Consider the following 21,254-nt stretch of genomic DNA (forward strand, 5'->3'; position numbering starts at 1 on the left):
TTAAAAAGCTGAGAGGCACATGTTATCAAATTCTTCCAAACTACACAGGAAGTGGATTGGACTTTGAAAGACCAACCCAAATTGTATTTGCATTATTACAAATTTGTAGGGTGGTACAATATCTCAGAAAGGAGGTCAGGTTTATTGTTCCCCTGGTGCATTCACTGTCGCTGCCCAATTTCCCGGCTTTTAAAGTTTGATAGAAATATTATTTATTTATTTTATTATTTATTATTTGATTTATATCCCACCCTCCCTCCCTCCCAGCAGGAGCTGTTGGCTGTAGGTACATATCTGTTGGCTATAGGTATGTGTTTAACCATAATGTGTGTGTTTTCTGCTAGTGAGTATCTCTCCTGGGTAAGTGCAGTTCTGCATTATCAAAGTCTGCTGTGCTCCAAGATAAGGCCTGTTAATTGGTTAATTGGTAATTGGTAAAGTAACTTCAGCTGTGGGAAAACATGAGGTTCACCCTAGTTGCTATGCTTTTTATTGTAAAGCTAGCCCCTTCCTTTGCTCTGGGGCTCAACACCTTTTTACCCAATACTTCTGCTACATTTGGGAGACCACCTTTGGAGTGTTGTGTTCTTCTTGTAGATGTTCTGATGATTTGTATCAAGTGAGGACAAGTTAGCTTTTTAATTTTATTCTGGTTTATAATTCCCAGCTGCATTTCTTAACTGTATTTTATAACTTTATTTCTTAATTGTATTGGGGTTCTCTTTATGCTGCTATTTTTATTATTTTAATTCTACCTCAATTGTATTTGGTGTGTCTTCTTGGGTAAAGCCTTGATATTGAATTTGGTTCCTAACTGCTTGGTTGCTTGCTGCTGTTTAATTCTGTTAGCCTAAGGTCAGGAAGCAGAGTCTGCTTTTTAGCTCTTGCTTTCTTGGAATCTTAGGGACAACTGGGAATCTCCTGGCCCAGACTGGGTTGGACATAAGGAGTGATGGCAGCATGCTGCTTTGCAGGGTTAGTGTTAGACCTTGGACACCTGGCCCTGGCTGAATCACCCAAGGACAAGTCCCTGGATTTTGGGGCTAGTCCTTCACATTGACCATTAATTTATAAACAAACCTTTAAGCACCTTTATGACCTTCAGTGGTAGATTGAACATTTGTCAAAACCAGTAAACCTTAAACCTAAAAACATTTAGAGTTTTATGATCCAATATTCTTCTTTTATTTATAAAAATAAACTATTGTTAATGGTGTTGATGTCAGTTACCCAAAATTCATTATGAGCTTGCTTTGAGTCTCTAAGTACAGTATAGATTTTACTTATTTACCTTTTCAAATTATTTCTCCTGAAATTGAGCCTAAGTTAGTCATATGTTAACTTCAATGGGTCTCCTCTGTGTAGGACTAACATTGTATACCACCTGTTCTCTCTCTTAGATGGAACTGAATTAATACTCTTATCAACAGCCCTTCATAGAAATTCCAGAAGAACAAAATCAGCTGTAGTGTAATATTTGTCCCAGCCATTTCTTGTCACCTCTCTCTGCCTTGAGGAATCCAGATTAGTCACCTCTTCTGACCAACACCTACCCTTCTTAGCTCCAATGGAACCATCCCAGGAATGGGGAACCTGTGACCCACCATATGTTGTTGTCCAGCTCTCAACAACCCCAGACACCATGGCCAAAGTTCAGGGATGATGGAAGTTGTAGTCTAACAACATCTGGAGGACTACCAGTTCTGCACTTTTTCTGGATATAAACACTCTTTTGTCAAGCTCAAGCATTGCTTCAGGGCAGCCTACACTGAGGCCTCTTCTCACAGAGATCTGATAAGAATCTTAAGGACCACCTGACTCCCCATGTGTGATCACTGAGCTCTTCTGATGGGGCATACTTAGTGGTTCCTTACATTCCTGAGATTCAGTTTGCCTCCACCAAGGGCTGAACCTTTAGTGTGGCATGCCCTGCCCTGTGGAACTCTCTACCAATAGAGGTTTGGCAGAGACCACCCCTTCTTTCTTTGAGGAGTCTCCTGAAAACTAAAAATTTTAAACAGGTTTTTTTAATATGAATTTTCTTTCCCAAGCAATGCAGTACTTATCAGTGCCTTTATTATTGTTTTTAACAATGTTTGTAATTCTGTCATGTTTTTGTATATTGTAATGCTACCTTGATATTCTATTATGAAAAGTGTGGCTTATAAATGTTTTAATAAATAAGAATCCCATAATAGTAGAAATTATTGGAGTTAAGAGAATAGTTTGGACTTAAAAATACCAGCTTCAAAAACCAAGCAGAAGCCTGAAAAGCACACAAGGCACTATATATGATATATTAATGTACATCCATCCCCTTAAAGTCTCTTTTCCATGTGCAAATTCTCAGAATTTACTATCCAGCTGCATAAGCCCTGCTAACAGTACACATGGAGGTTCTTCCAAGCATCCTTTGAGGGAAAGTTTCAAGTGCTTTCTAACAGTCTAATTAGTATGAGGAGCCAATCCTTATGTTGGGTGGCACACAATGGGTTAACACATGAGGTAGGAAGGCAGCAAGGAAAGTTGCCACCTGCAGAGGGTTGGGCTGGCTGAGACAACAGATGGGTGGGGCAAGGCTCCGGTCAGCCTGCAGTGAGAAATGAATGGAGCTCACAAGGCAGAGCCAGCCCTCAGGTGACTCATCCCCACCCAGTGCACCTGCCAGCCTAGCCTAGAGGACTCTCATAAAGAAAGTGAGGTAAACCTGGCTGAGGTAAGTGAATCGCTCCCCCCCCCCCACAATCTGGGACTGAATATGTGTGTGCTTTTCTTTCTCTGTGATTGTCCTGAGGTGCAAACAGCTCCTGTCTTCTCTTTCTCTGACTTCCTGTTTATTGCTCACTCCTTCTCTCCTTGGGAGAGGATAGGCAGGGAACTGACTCAGCCAGGTACTTTCCAAAGAGGATGAACCTTCTGCTTTGATAAATTGCCCTTTTGGTGCTGAACATGAGAACGGTACACTCATTCCCTCTGCTTGTCTGCTTTTCCAGCATGAAATGTTTAAAGTCCTTTTTCCCCACCTATTTGTTTCCCCTTTGCCTTCACCTATATAACTTCCTTTTAGCCAAACTTTTAACCTTCCCACACTTCATAGCAAATTCTTCAGCACCACAGATCATGAAATAGCTAAACGCTTAAAATGCACACACCAATATTTAGGGAGGATTGCTTACACACTGAATTGCTGGTGGTGGTGGGGCTTTCTGTAGCAGACAGAAGGTGAGCAGTCGCAGCTTCTCCTATCACATGATCTTCAAGGTGCACAGTTGCTCCTTGGAACCTGGAGTTGCCCTTCATCACGATCAGTCTCCATTGCCAAAACAAGTCTTGTGGCAACTTGTACCTTAACAAATGTGTTAAGATTTAAGTTTTTGTGGACTTGGGGGTGGGTTGTAAGAAATGTGATTAAGTGGGAAATGAAATGCAAAAAAAGTACAGACAGTGCCCACAAGATTAATGCTGGAAATGTACCTCCAGGGTCAGAGGCAAGGCAGTATGCTTCTGAATACCAGTTGCTTGCTGGGATATGCAGGAGGGGAGACTGCTGTTGGGCGCAGGTCTTGCTTGTGGGCTTTCCATAGGCTTCTAGTTGGCCACTGTGAGGACAACATAGGCCACTGGCCTGATCCAGCAGACTCTTCTTATGTTATGTATATAAAATTGCTACAGTGACCGTTCACAAAACGGTTGCCATGATTATACAAACAGCCTGCTGTTGTTAAGTTAATGGACACTTGACATAGGATAAAAATCCGTTATCTCAAGTGAAGCTACAGCTGATGGAATTTAACTTCTTAATTCGCTAGTTAATATTCAGGGTGCCACAAGACTTCTTGTGTTTGCTGCAACAAACTTGCACAGCTAACCCCCTGGAAATCCTTTCCAGTGCCGGCAGCTCATAAGCATTCTGGGCAGCTGGGCCACAGCTGTCTTTCCTTAAAACAAAGACTCTCCATTACAATCGTTAACTACTCCCCGCTTCCCTAAGTGGCAGTGGTGTCCTTAGGGCAAGACCTTGGGACAGAAATCCAGGGCCCCCACTCCACAATTCAAGCATCCCCAAATTCTCTTACTTCAACTTGAAGTGAAGGAATACACATTTTAGTGCCTAAAATTACCTAACTGAACCACTGTTGAGTGGTGAAAAGTTCCAAGGACTGCTGTGTTTACTTTCCTTCAGATGGGAGAGCTCTGAAGATATATGGTGTCTTTGTAGCATTCAAGGCTATAGACATACTAGCTGCTTCAAAAGCAGACAGGCCATTTTTTCTGGCTTCAGTTGAAAATGCATTTGCCCATGGCTGTACACATCTCCCCACTGCTGATCTCAAACCTTTTAGGACTGCCCACAGCAAAGCACTGGGCCAATCACTGTCTCTGCCCTACATACAGCAAAGCACTTTCATTGGATACACCACGGAGTGGCAATGAGTTGTTCTACCAAATAGTTTTGATTTCTGTGTGAAGCTGATTTCATGGAGAAATGCAACGGAGCTGCATTTCCCCAGAGTAAAAAGGGGCAGAGTTTGAATAGCATCGTGTGTTTCTGTTTTCAGAAAACAGTGCTGGAGACTCACTGAAGCCAGCACAACTTCAAGTGTGTGTCTACCCAAAAGCAAAGCATAAATGGAGGCAAACAGGCACTCTCACAGTGGATCCATTATCCATCAGATCCCCAAGAAAAAAAAGAGTCTGTTCTTCAGCCAACCCATAGTTCTCTTTGGCCTTCCAGTGGCATACCTGTTTCCTATCAGTCTCGATAGGCAAAATTGTAGGAGGAAACCCAATCACACAGCAAACTTGGAACAATTTCCTGTTTACAACCTGTCTGCAGATTCTCTTTCATTTTCACCAGCTTGAAAATAGGTTTGTTGATTTCTCCCCCTCACCCACCCACTTCCTACTGTTTTACAATGCAAATTTATTTGAAGTGAGACTGCAAGCTCTAATGAAAGAAGCATTTTTCTGTATATATGAGATTAATGTGTTGCAGGTGGACAGAGACTGAAAAATGACACAATTTGAAGGGCAAGGGGTTTATTTTTTAAACAGAGTAACATAGAGTTCCATCATCTGTCTGATGTTTCCATTTTTTAAAAGCTGCATGTCTATTTTATGTTAAGTGTGATATACACCATACATTTAAAGCACATTATTTTCCCCAAAGAACCTTGGAAACTGTAGGTTTTGTTAAGGGTGCTGGAAATTGTAGCTTTGTGATTGCTTTCAATGTATGGTATGTCTGCAGCCTTACAGCATGCAACCTCAGTTCATGGGTATTTCTCCCCAATGGTGTAAGTGATTCCTTATGCTACAATTTCCAACTGACTCTGGAATGGATCTACTGAAGTAACACCCTCATTTCTAAACTTGATAGTATGTTTGAACTGAGAGGGAAGGCCAATTTGTAAAGTAGATTAGGTAAAGAACTGACTAGAACTCTAACTTGCGAGCCATATTTTTTCATAATCTCTTTGCAGCTTCTATCAAAATAGAAATTGGGTGGGATTTAGACTTGAGCCCCAGGCAGGAATTACAATCCTGTTAGGGGAGCAGTAAGAATAAATATACTAGCTCAACCCCCCTTGCCATTTCAGCCATTTCAATATTCCATGGATATTAGGTATTGTTCCCCCCCACCAAAAAAAAAAACCTCTGGAGCGCCTCCATTGATACACAAGACTCCCCACTTCACACAGTTGCTTCCCATGCTTAATCCCTCACACTTTAGTTTTCATAGTTGCCAGAATGCTTGAGGAGGGCTTGAGTTAATTTACACTTAGGTGAAATCAATGTGAAAAAGTCATCCCTAAATTAAGTCCCATTTCAATGACATCTAAATACAGTTAATGTGTCTGGAAATACTGGTTTGATTTCAGATAAGCATTTATTTAAAAACCAGTCTATGCAATAAAAACATAACTGCTCTGATGTATTTGCCTATTGATTAATTCTTCAAATATTTGTTCCCAATGGGTCTGCTTGACAATACCTAAACACCCAGAGCCAGAAAACACATATTTAGAGGAAGAACTTTTATCTCCAGTAAACATTTGTGCCTCTCCCTGCATACTGACTAAGCAACACAATTTCTGTTCCTTTAATCCTTCAATTGCAAACAACAAAACTATCTTGTAAAATAAAATTGTTACAAAAAGATTGTAAACTGTCTATAAAAATCTTCATTACAACTGGCCAAAATCTAAGCTTCCTTCCTTCCTTCCTTCCAAGTAAGTCTCTAGTACTCCTAGAAAGAAAGTTATGGAACAAAATGTGTGGGTACTAGGGTTGCCAGGCTCAGGGCCTGAGAATGATTGTGTATCTTTAAGAGAAGAGAAAATGCAGCCAAGTGCAGGTTTTCTTGCAATACTGTAATGGGGAAAACCACAAGGTGAAATTCTCCCTTCTCCCTGCACAACTTTTAAAGATACAGAAGACCTCTTGGTTGCCAGGCCCAGCCTCTAACCCTAGTGGGTACCCTTCTAAGCAATTTCTGTAAAATGAGCCAGCCTGGCTGCTCCTGCTTATCAGTATTATTAGCCAATGAGTGATGTCAGACCTGTGATTGATAAGTGAGTTGTTTGGACACCTGTTAGTAGGAATCCCAGGGGTCCTAAAGAGCTTCTGTTTTCCTCTCCTTTTAGTATACTTTTTCTTCTTCTGTCTTTTTTTCTAGTCCTTGGAATCTTCATACTTTGTTCCTTCTTTTTCCCTAGCAACCAGGATGCATCTTTCTTGTGCTGGGTTCACCTGAGATCAGGTAGTGGCTAGAAATTATTTTCTGCAAATACTGCTACACAACAATAATGATTAATGTTAAAGAATCCCCCTCCCCCAAAAGGCAAATATGAAAACTTTGCAAAGATTCTTAGACATATATCCTGCTTTGCAGGAGCAAGCGACCAGGAACTCATTAAGAATTAATTGTATTGTTATCTTACAGTACAATGGTATACATATCTACTCAGAAATAAGTCTTTTTGTTTTTAATGGGACTTACTTCCAGGTAAGAGGGTACAGGACGGCAGCCTAGGCTTTGGTTTGGGACTGACATTGGGGAAAAACAGAGTTCTTGTGCCTTTAGCAACTGTATGGCAGGCAAAAATTTAACAAGTATAGAAATACAATTATGGAAAAAGCTTCATCATGACTACTCTCTGATTTAGTGTTATGCCATACCCCAAATGGCAGCCATTTTGTGACTAGTGTCCCCAGTCCTCCCTCAAAATTTGAAATGTACCCTCTGGTCCAAAAAGGTTGGTGGCCCCTGCTCTACACATAGCCTATCTTCCATCTATTGCAGATAGTGGAAATATGGAGCTAAAGAGAAAATCTGTATTATTTGGATTTTTCTTTGCTTGTGTTTTCATTATGTGAAAACAGTAATACAAATTAACAATTTGAATTTATTTCAGTATGTTTTACACTGGGACGTTCTATGTTTTCTGTCTTCAAATCAATGGTAGGTATCTCTTAAAGTTTTAAAACTTTCTTCTTCTAAACACAACCACCCCAGCCCATTTAACGTCTTGTTTTCTTACTGCTTTTTTACTGGAAAAAATGTTCAGGCCCCTGTATAGGCAGAGAGATGCCAAAGCATGATACTGCAGGCTGATAGCAGATCATCCATACTATTAATGGAATGGCATGTGAACAATTGGTCAGATGATGCTTGTTGAAGTGCTTTTCTTGCATCTTATTCTCTTCATATCAGGAAAAATTACAAGGGCAGCCTTCTCTTCAACAACCTCTCTGCTTCCTCTCAATTTGAACACACGTATTAGCTGGAATGGATCGCTACAGATATTTCATCTTCAACCAGAAGAGTATGGTTCTGTTGGGGCTCTTCCAGATAGCTTGTGCTACAATTTGTATCATCAGTGGATTAATTGATGGTGCTTTCAGAAGGGAATCGGCACTGAGTAAATCTAGGATACCCATTTGGGCAGGAATGGTAAGTAATATAAACTCTCAGCTCCTTCCCTTTTCATTACTTAATTTTATTATTTATTTATTATTTGATTTATATCCTGCCCTTCCTCCCTGCAGGAGCCCAGGGTGGCTTTAATTAATTACTTTAATTAGAAAGGGTTGTATAATATAAGGAATTTGTTCTAGAGAACTTGCTGTTCTATACTCAAATGTCTTGTGGAAAAGGTGTAGAGTTGGGTGCATTTTCAGGTTCTTGTAGAGTAGGGTTGCCAGGTTCAGGGCCTGATCCTGTATCTTTAGGAGAAGAGAAAGTCAGCTGCGTGCAGGTGTTATTGCAACACTGTAATGGGAAAAAACACAAGGTGGAATTCTCCTTTCCCCCTGCACAACTTTTAAAGATACAGAAGACCTCTTGGAGGCTGGGCCTGGCAACCAAGAGGTCTTCTATATCTTTAAAAGTTGTGCAGGGGGAAGGGAGAATTCCACCTTGTGGCTTTTCCTATTATAGTGTTGCAAGAATACCTGCATTTGGCTGACTTTTTATTCTCCTAAAGATCCAGGTCCTGAGCCTGGAAACCTTATTGTAGAGTGTACTAAACCATAGGAGTAAAGGAAGCTGCTTTATACCAGGTCAGACTATTGGTCCACCTAACTCAGCGTTATCTACACTGACTGGCAGTGGCTCTCAGATGGGAATTTTTCTGAGCCCTATCCACAAATGCCAGGGACTGAACTGGGGACCTTCTGTATGCAAAGCATGTGAACTAGCACTGGCCTATGGCTCTTCTGCAGTCCTACATGGGAGGGGAGGAGAATGGAATTCAGCCCGTTTTCTTCCCCACTCATTTAAGATGGTGGTTTGTTGCTTTTTAGATTCCATGGAGCCAGCACTTTGGTGTATAGAAGTGCAAAGGAGGTTTGCAGGGTTTGTTCCCTGCCTGCCCCTATAGCTGCCCACTTAGGTTTTATGCTGCCTTTGGTTTCTGAGTCCTGCCTCTTTATGTTGGGGGAGGAGAGGATCAGGTTCATAGAAGGAATGTTTTGGACAGGTGAATCCTTGGGACAGGTGTGGGTGAAAGACAAATTAGGACTTTTCTTTCTTCAGGGCAGCAGAAGAGGAGATTTTAATGTTTTGGGGTAAATTGACTGGAAGGGGAATTTATTTATTTATTATGTTTGGACTTCAAATCCCACCTCTGTTTTGGCTTGTTGTCTTAGGCCAGTTGTTTATCTCCCTTGTCAGTGACCAGCTAAATGTCAATTGAAGGCTTATTTTATTTATGTGTCTGAAAGATTTCTTACCTGTTCTTCATCACCAAGGTAATCTTCTGGCAGCTCACATTAAAACCAATACAAATCCAGGTTAAAACAAAATAACAAGCTAAAATCACGAGGATGATCAACAATGCAGCAGTCACTTCCAAATGCTGGGGTAGATAAGTGAGTCTTCAGTTGGGCCATATCTGACAAAGGAGGGAATTCCATCATTGAGATGCCAATGCTGCATACAGGAACTTACAAGGAAGACATACTGGTTCCCACATCTGGTATTCAGGAATATATTGGTTTTCAACTTGGAGATTGCATTTCACTATTATAATTCCTTGCAGGGGGCATCCATGGGTGGAGCTAGAGAAGAGCAGGGTGGAGGATCTTTGAGTGGGTGGAGCCGAAGGAAGGTATGATGGTGGGACTCATTGGCAGGCTGGCTGATTCTTGTAGCATCTCCGCTTTTGTTGCTGTTGTTGTAGGAATGATTCCAGGAGAAATTTAGATTGCTGAAACTGAATTATTCTGATTCTGCTGCTTGTTTATTCTAGTAATAATGATTAGGAATGGAAATCTGTCAGTGTCATCTCTCTTTCTCATTTTTCCAATCTCAAATTCAGTTCTCCACATTTCTGCAGGGATTTGTGATTTTTTAAAATCCTCATGAAAACTTTTCAGTATTTTAATGCAAGTTTTTTCTTAATAAACAGATTTTTGTAAGCATTTTCTCCTAATATAATGAATTTTTGTATGTTATTTTCACTTATATGTTCGTTTTTATGTTCACTTTGCCCCAATATATGCACTTTTGTAAACGTTGGTTGGAGAATTACATCACAAAATTCAGATAAGTGCACATTTTGAAGAAAGAATTTGTTTCGGTTCTCATATTGTTTGGGAAAGTATAATTTGATAGATTTGGCTTTAAATGTAAACTGAATTGAATTTCTCCCCAGTCCCTAGCTTGGATGGCACATGGGAGCTGCAGTAACCATGCTGCAAGCAAAAAGTAGCTGGCAATGTTAGTAGTGACTTAACAGCCGGAGTAATTTAGTGGCAGCATTTTACTACAATAAAATTACTGAAATTTTTATTTTCTCTTTTCTTCTCTTGGATCCCATGCTAATATTAGAGATGAAATGGATGAAAGCTGACAATTTGTACTTTGAAAAGTGCATGTCCAAAATGCCTAATCTGTGTGCTTCACATATCCAAATCAATGACATTGTGGCATCGTAGGCTAGTGATTGCTGATTGCTGCAATATCCTCATCAGTTAATCAAAATTTCAACCTTCTAAAGAAAAAGCATCTGGTGAAATTGACCAAGAATCTTGAGTCCACATTTAATAGCTAGGTGAACAATTACATACCTTTTCTGGTGTCAAAATGCCCTTCTCTAAAACTGTGCCATAATGTCTAAACAAGGAAAGTCCAGTTACTTATTATGGAATAAACCATTGCTCAGCATTTCTGCTTTATACACCTGTTGTCTGTTGCTCAGAGACCACTTCAGGTGTGGCTACTATGCAACCAGGGAGCTATTCGTGAAGGGAGGGTAATAAATTTGATGATGATGATGAAAACCACCACCACCACCATGCTGATGGCATTGCACTGGAGTTCCACACAAGCTCCACTGCAATTAATATTGCACAGCTTAATGTGCAGAATCTTTTTATAGTGTAATGTATTGTGACATACCTTGATAGTGTCTCCAGGTTGCCTTGATCTTTGTGAAGCTACAGATTTTTCACATCTTTTTATATGCTAAAATTAAGCATTATATTGTTGAACTTGTCAAGGATTATCAATATCTCAGCACAGTCATTAACCAAAATGGAGACAATAGTCAAGAAATCAGAAGAAGGCTAGGACTGGGGAGGGGCAGCTATGAGAGAACTAGAAAAGGTCCTCAAATGCAAAGATGTATCAGTTAACACTAAAGTCAGGATCATTCAGACCATTATATTCCTGATCTCTATTTATGGATGTGAAAGTTGGACAGCGAAAAAAGCAGATAAGAGAAAAATAAACTAATTTGAAATGTGGTGTTGGAGGAGAGCTTTGCACATACCATTGATCATGAAAAAGACAAATAATTGGGTGTTAGAACAAATTAAACCACAACTATCACTAGAAGCTAAAATGATGAAACTGAGGTTATCATACTTTGGACACATAATGAGAAGACATGATTCACTAGAAAAGACAATAATGCTGGGAAAAATAGAAGGGAGTAGAAAAAGAAGACGACCAAACAAGAGATGGATTGATTCCATAAAGGAAGCCACAGACCTGAACTGACAAGATCTGAACAGGGTGGTTCATGACAGATGCTGTTGGAGGTCACATATTCATAGTGTCGCCATAAGTCGTAATTGACTTGAAGGCACATAACAACAACAACAAAAAGCATTATATAAGTTTTACATACATGTTTTTGAACTTAATCCCCTTCACCTTTTGTTTTGTAGTTTATGAGTATTCCTGGAGTTATGGCTTTGTTTTCTTCTCAGAAAAAGAATCCAGTTTTGGTATGTTTACATTTTTTAAAGAGGAGGGGTGACAAATCATACAATGAACTTTCTATAAGTAATACATTTTTATTTACATAATTTTTATTTTAGCTCTATCCTGAAGACTTTGGATAGGTTACAATGAAAGGTATACCTCATAAACCTTACAAATAGACAATGTATTACAGTGTTTATAAGCTTTGTGAGGTTCAGAGTTTAAAAACCCACAACAGGTTAAAGGTCCCAAGTTGGACCACCTCAGCAGCAGTTCAAAATTCCTTCTTTAAACGCATGCATCTTCCTCTCTCTGCTGCTTCAAATGGGTGGATTACAGTAACACATTACAGTTGAAAGGTGGAAATATTTTTAAAATACATGACAAAAATATGTATTTTATTTATGAAAAGGAGAGGGGAATAAAATGCCTAAACACCTTTCCCACCTTTGGCCTTCAATGTACTTTACAAGGCAAACACAATTGCTCTGTCTATGTGTTTAGGCATGTTTTAAACACCCATGACTGGAGTTCCAAGACGCGTACATAGAAGTTTAAAAGACCCATGCACATCATCCATACTTCAGGCATCTGCTGAGGGCAAACTCCAGTGTACATGCATTAGTCATGTTTGTTGCATACAGTGTGGTGCTCCTAGATTGTGCCTCTACAATTTCCTTGCTACCTGCATCTGCATTGGATAAACTGACCTGAGGTGATGAGTATAGTGGCTGAAGGAAGAACAGGTCTGAGTTAAGCCATTACTGACCTGGTGGCCTAGCATCTGCTGGGGAAACATGGCAGCTGACTACCTTTTTTTGTTACATCTGGCCATTATTTCCTACTCTGTCTGGACTACATGGTAATGTCAAGCTGTATGTTCTGTGGTTTTGTGTTTTTCCTGGAGGGGTCCTTTGCTCACTTATAAATGGGACAGACCAGACCAGCTGGGTCAGCCAATCTTCTTCTAATATATGCAGCATCACCCTCCCAAATTAACTTATTTGGTCCAATATGCTGCTTTCACAGAAAATCTATGGAAAGTTGCTACCTGCCTGGCTTCTTGACTGCCCTGGTCATGTTCCTGTTGTTGCTTGCCCAAATCCATTAATATCTTTGCTCAGTACTTTTTGTTTAACTGGGTTTTGCAATGTATTCCTCCTGGCAGCATTATTGTATATAAGTAAGTCTTGTATATTTAAATTGAGCTTGCTTCCAAGTAGGCATAAGTAGGAATAAGCTTAAAACCACAAATACTATGTGGATTCCTGCACAGACTCTTCAACAACACATGCTGAAATACAACACAGTAAAGCATATTGATTTCCATTGATGTGATAGGAAAGGTAAGTACTCCAGACATTGTATGGTGAAGATATGTTTCATCAAAATCACTTTGAAAAACAAATCACTGTAGTGTACAGAGTAAGCATATGTGGAATTATTTTCATTATTTAATTTGAAGCAGAATCTGATTTCTTGTATTTAACTTCTGTCTCCTCTATCCCCTTGTTGTTTATACAGGTGAATGCAATGATAATAGCTTCTGTATTTTCCTGTTTCACCACTCTCATTGTAATTGTCTATGCCTCTATAACATTAGAGTATGGTGAAAAATATGAAGGGTTCAATGATTTGCCCTCTAATCATCCAGCCTTCGTAAGTATCAAACTTTGTGACAAATGTGGTATATTGAGTTCCTGCCCTTTTGTAAACATTGCACGCAATATAGGAAACTGTCATTGCAACTCATGAGTGCCATTGCTACAGCAAAAGGTATAAAAAGTACCAAAACTACCTATCGAACGGCTATACTTCCTTTAGCTAGTACTGTTGGCTACAGTGCAATACAATGCATAAAAATTGTGCTTTGCTGTCAGATATCATAGCAAATCATAGTGGCTATTTTTTCTTCTTTTTCTTGAGTACTTGATGGCAAAGAACAAAAATAGCTCTATGGGAATAGAAATACTGCTTTGTGTGGTACAGTGAGCTAGCTGGCTAGCCAGCCACTTAGGCTGTAACTCTCGCCTAATGTCTGATTTTCCTAATATGTGCAGCTCAGTGTGAGGCCTTTTCAGGTTTCTTTACAGAAAAATCAACCCACCAACCAGTCAAAATAATTCCAATTGGTTTCCACAATTAGTTTCCAATTGCTTAGTTCATCTTTTATATACCAACCCAGTTAAAAAGCTTTCCTTTGATTGTCCAACAGGAAGGAAAAGATAAAGGTCAGGAACAGAACTAGAAGGAGGGAGTTCTCAAGGAGAAGTTAACAAACACACCCTGAAGTATTTATTTTCTCTCTATCCTTCCCTAAATTTGTAGTGTGGACAAGTCTAAAACTGAGACACCTAATGCAGCATCAAAGCCAAGCTCAGGAGCTCACTGTCATTACCAAAGTAGTTCAGTTCATGAAGAATCAGAACACAGGGACAGACCACAGGTGAAAGAGGATTGCAGCTATAGGCAAAGTCAAAATTTGAGTCTGGTATTCCTGGGGATCTCTCAGGAAAGGGCGAGACAATTCAACAGATTAGACTTAATTCATATTATTAACCCACTATCCGGAGGGAGGGGCAAGGTCACTGTCTTTGTTTTCCCCTGTCCTGGCCCTATGTCCTCTCCACCAGTGGGGTGGTGGTGGATTGGCTGGTGCTATGCACCTCCCTCCTCCAAATGCCCCTACTGGAAATGTGGCTGCCCTACCTAACAAGGAAGTCTGGCTACCGGGTTGCTACAACAAATTAATCAAATGTATGTAAATACAGCAGACAAATGTTAGAGAGGCAACTTGGATCAGTGCAACATAGACCACATTTTTTGGGCTTGTTCTAAAATTTAAATCTTTTGGGTCTCTATAAATTGCAAACATTTTAAAATCAGAGGTTATGAAGTACCCATGGGCCTAGTTGTCTTTTTGGGGGTATGTAAAGGATATAATACAGTATTGCATTTGACAGCTGTACTATTAGCTATAGGTGGTGTGATGGCCACACCCAGGCAATTGGAGACCCTGGCTGCCTGCAGAAAGGAGATCTGGGTACAAAACAGTGTGTGTACCCCTCTCTTGCACTCTCTCTCTTCCTGTTCTTGCCCTGGCAGGTAAGGATTTAAGTAGTTTAAGAAGGCTGCCCTTGATCAAACAGCTTTCAAATTATCCTTGAGGTCTCTCGGAAGCCTCGAGGTAGCACAGTATTACAGCTTTAGAAGTGAGTGGTGAGAATAAAGAGAACACACCCAGTTTATTAAAACAAAGAATTTACTAAAACATAAAAATATGAGACTTGAGGAAAGATACGCAATACATAAAAAACAGGAAATCAGTATATTCCCTTTGCTTTTAATTGGTATCATTATCCATTTCTATACATGTAAATATGTATCACATATACTATGCAAATGTTTAACTATTTGCTCATTACTATATATTGTTTGTTTTCATTTGTTATTCCTTCTCTTACGTCTTGAAAGGAAATTTTTTTTTTTTAAAAAAAGTGAGAATTATTTATCCAGGTGCTTTAAAAAACACCACACACCTGTGGTTGAATTATATTTGTTAATAAACCATGCACACCCATTTTTTGTGTTTTTGTTTTGCAGGCATTTGTGCTTGATAAACTTGTAGAAGGAGCCAACATCACAATACTGATTGTATCTATTTTTAGTGCTTTTATTGTGTTGATTATTGCTTATGTGAGTTGTCGAAGTCTTCCATGTTGCTCGTGCTATGACAGTGTCACTGGACTTGTAAGTAGCAACACGGTCATTAAACATGGTGCATTCAGTTATTTTGTATTGGAAAGAAAACCCCTTTGTGATTCTGTAAACAGTTTTGGACAACTTCCAGATGACGAAGTTGCCATATTTCCTTACCCCACTGCAAATAGTCATGTCCAAAATACACACAGGGGACTTTGTGAGCACCTCTTGCTACAGCTCTATAGAACCTAAACAGCTATGGACCTAATCGGTGACTAGCTGGTAGATAACTGGCATCCCCATGTAGGCTCCTGTGAGCTTCCTAAGGAGTGGGGCATAAAAAGTCCCTTTTTGCATGAGTGTGTGCATGCATGTACATATGCACATATAAAATATTCTTTATCGGGTTCACAATTCTGTGTGTTCAAGGTTTGCTCATTATGTAGCTTTTACCATTTCCAAAGATGGCTTTGCATTACTGAGCTGTCCAGTATGCCAAGTCTCCTGGGAATTAAAGGTTTTGTATATGTTGTACAAAAGAGATTGGAGACATCAGCCATTATTTCATAATTGCCATATTTCTGCATCTCCCAGTTGGGCATTTTTGTTCAGCTTATTGGAAGAGCTATTAAATGTGAATGTTTTTTAAAAATAAATAATCTCATTATGATATGGTAGCCAGACTTAGTTGTCACTGCACAAAAATTAAGAAATACATTTCTAAAGGTGATTGTGGTAAACTGTCTGGGGGATTAATACAATTTAATAGCTTCTTTTTATTAAACTGTAGGTTTATTTTCATTCTTGTATGTTGCTATATAATATTGTAGTTACTTTTTGTTAGCCAAACTGCAACTATGTGTCTAAAGGTTTCTATATTCTGTATGTTCTAACTCAGTACCATTCTCAGACAAGCCTATTTAGCAATGCCATGCTCTCATTCTTAGGAATGGCTACAATCTAATGAAGACCAGCTACAAACTGCAGAATTAGTTTGCATTTCACCTGGTATGTAGATGCTCTCATTGTTTTACCTGAAAATTAATTTTGGATTTACTAAATACTGTATGCAAGTCAAATGATGATTATGAAAGGAAGATGTTTGGACTTTAGTAAAATTGATTACTTATTTACATGAGTATATCCCACTTCTAGAGAGCCAGTGTGGTGTAGCAGTTGAGGTGTTGGATTATGACCTGGGAGACCAGGGTTTGAATCCCCACATAGCCATGAAGCTCACTGTGGGTGACCTTGGGCCAGTCACTGCCTCTCAGCCTCATGAAAACCCTATTCATAGGGTCGCCGTAAGTCAGAATTGACTTGAAGGCAGTACATTTACATCCCACTTCTAAGGCAAGCCTTCACAAAGTGGCTTAGGGTGCAATCCAACTCAGGGGAAGCTGGCAAAAGTTGTGCTGGAGCGAGAGAAGCTGGCATAAAGTTCTACCGCAATCAATTGCCATTCAGGAGCTTCTGGGTCGGCTGAATGCTGGCTCAGGCGGAAGCTGCACGCAGGGACCAGAAAGAAAAAGCCTGCTCTCACAAATACTCCTACCGGGGAGTAAGCCCTCTCCATTAACTTCCATTGGAATTATTTTCTTAGACTCACCTTTTTCCCAATGTAACTTTTACCTGGAATGGGACCTGCAGGAGCACTCCAAACACAAGTTGGATGTGGCCTAAGTCCCCTCACCTCAGCCCCTCTTGACACGACCCCAATACATCCATTTTTCAGGCCTTATAACCACTCCACTTGTGTTGGTCTTGGCTGAGCTGGCTGGCGCAGCTGAGGGACTTATGCTGTCGTAGCCTGGCTGAGTTGGGACCTAGCCAGCCCAGCTGGAGATCCGCCATATCCAACTTCCCTCACCCCTGCATAAATGCAAGTTGGATTGTACCCATAATGAATACAAGTATCATGTCAAACCATAATAATCATTAAACTGAGAGTGAGTGTGACATAGTGGTTAGTGCTGGACTAGGACATGAGAGACCAGGATTCAAATCCCCACTCAGCCATGAAGCTCACTGGGTGACCTTGGGCCAGTCTCTGCCTCTCAGCCTAGTCTACCCTCACAGGGTTGTTGTGAAAATAAAATGGGAAGCAGAACCAAATATGCCACCTTGAGCTCTTTAAGGAAAATGTAGGATATAAATGTAATAAACAAACACCAATTACATAAAAACAATGTAACTATAATTACAAAAACTAGGCAGCAGTGATTATAAATAGAACTCAGCAAATTGCTTTACTGCTGGCTTTAATTTGTTTTTATTAATGTAGAATAGTAAAACCCATCACATATCTTCAATCCACACTGGACTGGAACAGAAAAATGTAAAAGATAAGAAGGAACCATGTGAATAACCCTTGGGATAGGGTTGCAAAAGTGTAGGGCCACTGCTGGAAAGGCTCTGCCTCTGATGCCCACTAATTTAATAGATCCTGATGGTGGGCCTAAGAGCCAATCTTAAGCCTTGAGCAGGTTCCTCTGGGTATAGGCTATCCTTCAAATAACTAGCCCTAAACAATTTAGGGCTATAAATGTCAAAACCAGCCATTTAAATCAGACCCAGAAAAATTGGCAGCTAATGCAACTGGTAAAATACAGGTATTATATGTTGCCAATGCCTGATCTCTGCAAGAATCTTGGAGGCTGCATCTGCACCAGTTGAAACTTCTAAACCATTTTCAAAGGCAGCCCTAGGTAGAACAGCATGTACAACCGTCTACCCTGAATGTAACCAGCATGTGTAATAGAAGTTAGGTCTGCTTTCTCCAGCTACATGTGCTCACCATATGTTTTCCATTCTAGGTCAAGCGGATAGAATTTTTAACTCTCCAGAAAAACTTCCAGATCTAAAAATGGAAGCTGATGATGAAATGACCAAACCACCTCCTTATATCAGGCTGACTTAAACATAAATTTCAGAAGGACACATTTTTAAAGACTCTTTCTTAAGAATGTTATTGAGAAGTGTATAAAATTCTTAAAGAGAACTACCGACTCACCCTGAACAGAAGGTCCTCACAATTTCAGGATTGGTAACCTATTACCTGTACAGTCAATAACTTTCATTCCATTTCCATAATTTTTTAATCCCATGTTTATTTGAACTATGCTGTATAACAGATTTATAATAATAAATTAACAATAATTATCCCTTGAGCCAGAAACAGAAATATGTACGTAGGCATCTTTCATATCCAGATTTGTTTGCTATATTGAGAAGACCAATTCTGTGTGACATTTGATTTCATTGCTATCACAGAAAGCTGGAGGTGGACAGAGAAAAGCTGCGAATATCAGCCAATGCATTCTACCCCATGATGTTACCAGTTTCCCAGGTTACAAATCATGGACCAAGTTTCTGTATGGAATTAGTATCTCATTAAAAAGGCATTTGCCTTTTTTATCATATACCTCATGAAGTCTAAACTAAAGAAATCAACTTGAATGTGTCTAGTCTTGACTATTGGCCCCCTTCCACAGATTTGTTTTTTAAAAGCTGAATACATACATAACTTCAATGATAGTTGCCCAAGGCAATCAACAATCTCCTTTAGATGACAGGAAACAGAAGCTTTATTGCACTTTTATTTTTAACTAGGAGTTGCCACCCCTGCTTGCTTTGTTTGCCCACCCTGCCACCTAGCCCCCTTGTCCAAACCACTCCTTCTCCTTAGAATTCACCAAAAGCCTTTTACGATCCTCTCCTCTCTTCCCCCAATGCCAGAGGTGCAATCCCCCCCAACCCCCACTGCCACCATGCCTTGCCAAACTCCCCCTCCCTTTAGACCTGGCCAATCCACCTCTCCTCACCTTTCAACAGGTAACTAATCTACCTCCTCCCCCTCACCATACATATCACCATGGTGTCTCCTCATATCCCCTCGCCAAGCTGCCATAGCCTCCTCCCTCTCTCCTCTCCAGGTCATCAAGTTGCTTCCCCCCATTTAGGAGAGCAGGAAGGTGGCCACAAGATGATCCACGTAGGAACAGGCAGGAGAGGCCAGGGCAGCTCATCAACTGTCTTGCTCTCCTGCAACTCCCTCCTCCTCACCATCTTCTGAAACACTGTTGGTGAGGTGGGTGGTGGTAGAGGCAGCAGAGGAGACTGGTCTCTGAGGAGCTGGCCAGGCCTGTCGTGACTGCCACTGGCCTGCCTCATCCACTTGCCTCTCCCGCCATGACCCCACAACATTTAGAAAGCTGTTGTCATGTGGCTACAGCATGACAACAGCCTTAGAAAAATATTATGTTGATAAGCCATAGCTGATTCTCACAACAATGTGTGTGATGACTTGGGCCAGTCACAGGCTGGTTTGTACAAATGTTTATTTTAACATCTGCAATGAATATCCACTTGGAGAAGCAGAAGAAAAGAGTTGCTTTTGCATTTACAGCTCATGGTTTGTATGTAGCAAGACAAACCATGAGCTTGGCTTTGTACAACTGAGCCAAACCATAGCTTAGCTCAGAGGATTAGGGCAAAGAGCACAGCAGTTGTGAACTTACCTGTTTGTGCTAATCCAACCCATGGCATTATGCATGAACCTTAGTGTTTGACATCTCAAACTATAGCTATACATTCAGCCAATACAAAACTAGTTTTAATGAACTTCACTGGCATAAAGGTATTGACAGTCTAGTGTGCTACCCACATCCGGGGCAAAAAATTGTCTATCCTATTTAATATATATATATTTAAAAGTACTTATAACAATTGTTATGTCTTGAATATAGGATGGAAAAATGTGTCAGTGCCCACAATGACAAGGGCAGCTTACTCAGTAGTTATTAATCATAAAACTTATATCACTTTACTGCCAACACTCTGTTTTTTCTGCTGGAAAAAGTCCATGTCTACACTTGATGTAGGTTTTAGAAAAACCTTCTATTCCTTGTCATTTAAACCTGATGAACTGGGCCCAGAGATACTCAGCTGCTTTTTGATAGCACGAGATTAGGGGTAGGGAATCTGTGGCCCTCCAAATTTTACTAGACTACAGCTCCCATTATCCATGACAACTGGCCATGCTTGAGTCCAACAACATCTAGAGGGCCACACTCCCCACCATTGATTCAAAATGGAAGTGATCTGCAGCTGGCAACCTGGTTGTCTTCTATATATTTCCATCTTTAGACATCTCCTCCTACAAGATTGACAGAAAATGTTATCACCCAACTTTGAATGTACTATGGAAGAAAGGAACTGAAGAGTTGCTAGAGTTCATATTAACAACCTTAACAGAGAATCTAAAAAATGATGCCCAATCACTTTTCATTCAAAATTCCATCTTGTAAGGAGGCTAGTGCTGCTGCTTAGGAACTCTCTTCCAAGAGACATCCACATAGCTCTTTCTTGGGGGGTAACTGCAAGAGCTTAAGAACTGATTTCAGATTGTCTTTAACTGTTTTGATGAATTATGGCACTCTTGTCAATAAACCCACAGAAGTTACTACAGGAGAGGGCTGGCAAAAGAAGGATGGAGAACTGTCCCTCCTGCAGCAGTGCACTGCATTTCTATCCTGTAAAAGGTCAGAGTGCTCCCACATTCCTCTGCTGCATCTGTTAATTTGCCTGCTTGGAATTTCTGGTTGCCTGTGACTACCAAGTTAGTGTACAAGGTTATGGTATAGAAATATATAAAGGACATGTACCTGCATGTGCACGTAAGATTACTGAAGATCTCCCAACTTTTATTTACGGACAGCAGAGAGGCCCACTTTTATATGCTTTCAGCATCAGGTGAAAACCTTTTAATATCTGTACACCTTTTAAAAACTTAGCTGAAATTGATTTTAATTTGCTGCTACTGTTTTAATTCTAC

At 40.2% G+C, this 21,254-nt stretch overlaps 1 protein-coding gene across 7 annotated transcripts; it reads left to right on the plus strand.

The window, feature by feature from the left end:
* Positions 1-416: 416 nt before the first annotated feature.
* Positions 417-20,230, plus strand: LOC133364435 (uncharacterized). Of its 7 annotated transcripts, none has more exons than XM_061584939.1 (8): positions 444-619; positions 1,401-2,716; positions 7,718-7,957; positions 11,680-11,739; positions 13,241-13,375; positions 15,320-15,466; positions 16,366-16,426; positions 18,235-20,230. In XM_061584939.1, the coding sequence occupies exons 3-8, from the start codon at positions 7,793-7,795 to the stop codon at positions 18,336-18,338; spliced, it is 672 nt and encodes a 223-aa protein (XP_061440923.1). In that variant the 5' UTR covers positions 444-619; positions 1,401-2,716; positions 7,718-7,792; the 3' UTR covers positions 18,339-20,230. The 7 variants fall into 7 exon arrangements, with proteins under 7 accessions (XP_061440924.1, XP_061440923.1, XP_061440930.1 ...); XM_061584944.1 differs by lacking the exons at positions 444-619; positions 1,401-2,716 and adding exons at positions 4,586-4,869; positions 6,720-6,763; XM_061584940.1 differs by lacking the exon at positions 1,401-2,716 and having other exon boundaries at positions 417-619.
* Positions 20,231-21,254: the final 1,024 nt, after the last annotated feature.

This window comes from Rhineura floridana, chromosome 9, assembly GCF_030035675.1.
Source record: "Rhineura floridana isolate rRhiFlo1 chromosome 9, rRhiFlo1.hap2, whole genome shotgun sequence".
NCBI lineage: Eukaryota > Metazoa > Chordata > Lepidosauria > Squamata > Rhineuridae > Rhineura > Rhineura floridana.

Bases quoted from the DNA above. Each gene is read 5' to 3' on its own strand.
- LOC133364435 (XM_061584940.1), top strand. From the start codon at position 7,793: ATGGATCGCTACAGATATTTCATCTTCAACCAGAAGAGTATGGTTCTG. The intron at 11,740-13,240 runs GTATGTTTACAT...TTGTTTATACAG, and splicing joins AGAAAAAGAATCCAGTTTTG to GTGAATGCAATGATAATAGC. The intron at 13,376-15,319 runs GTAAGTATCAAA...TTTGTTTTGCAG, and splicing joins CCTCTAATCATCCAGCCTTC to GCATTTGTGCTTGATAAACT.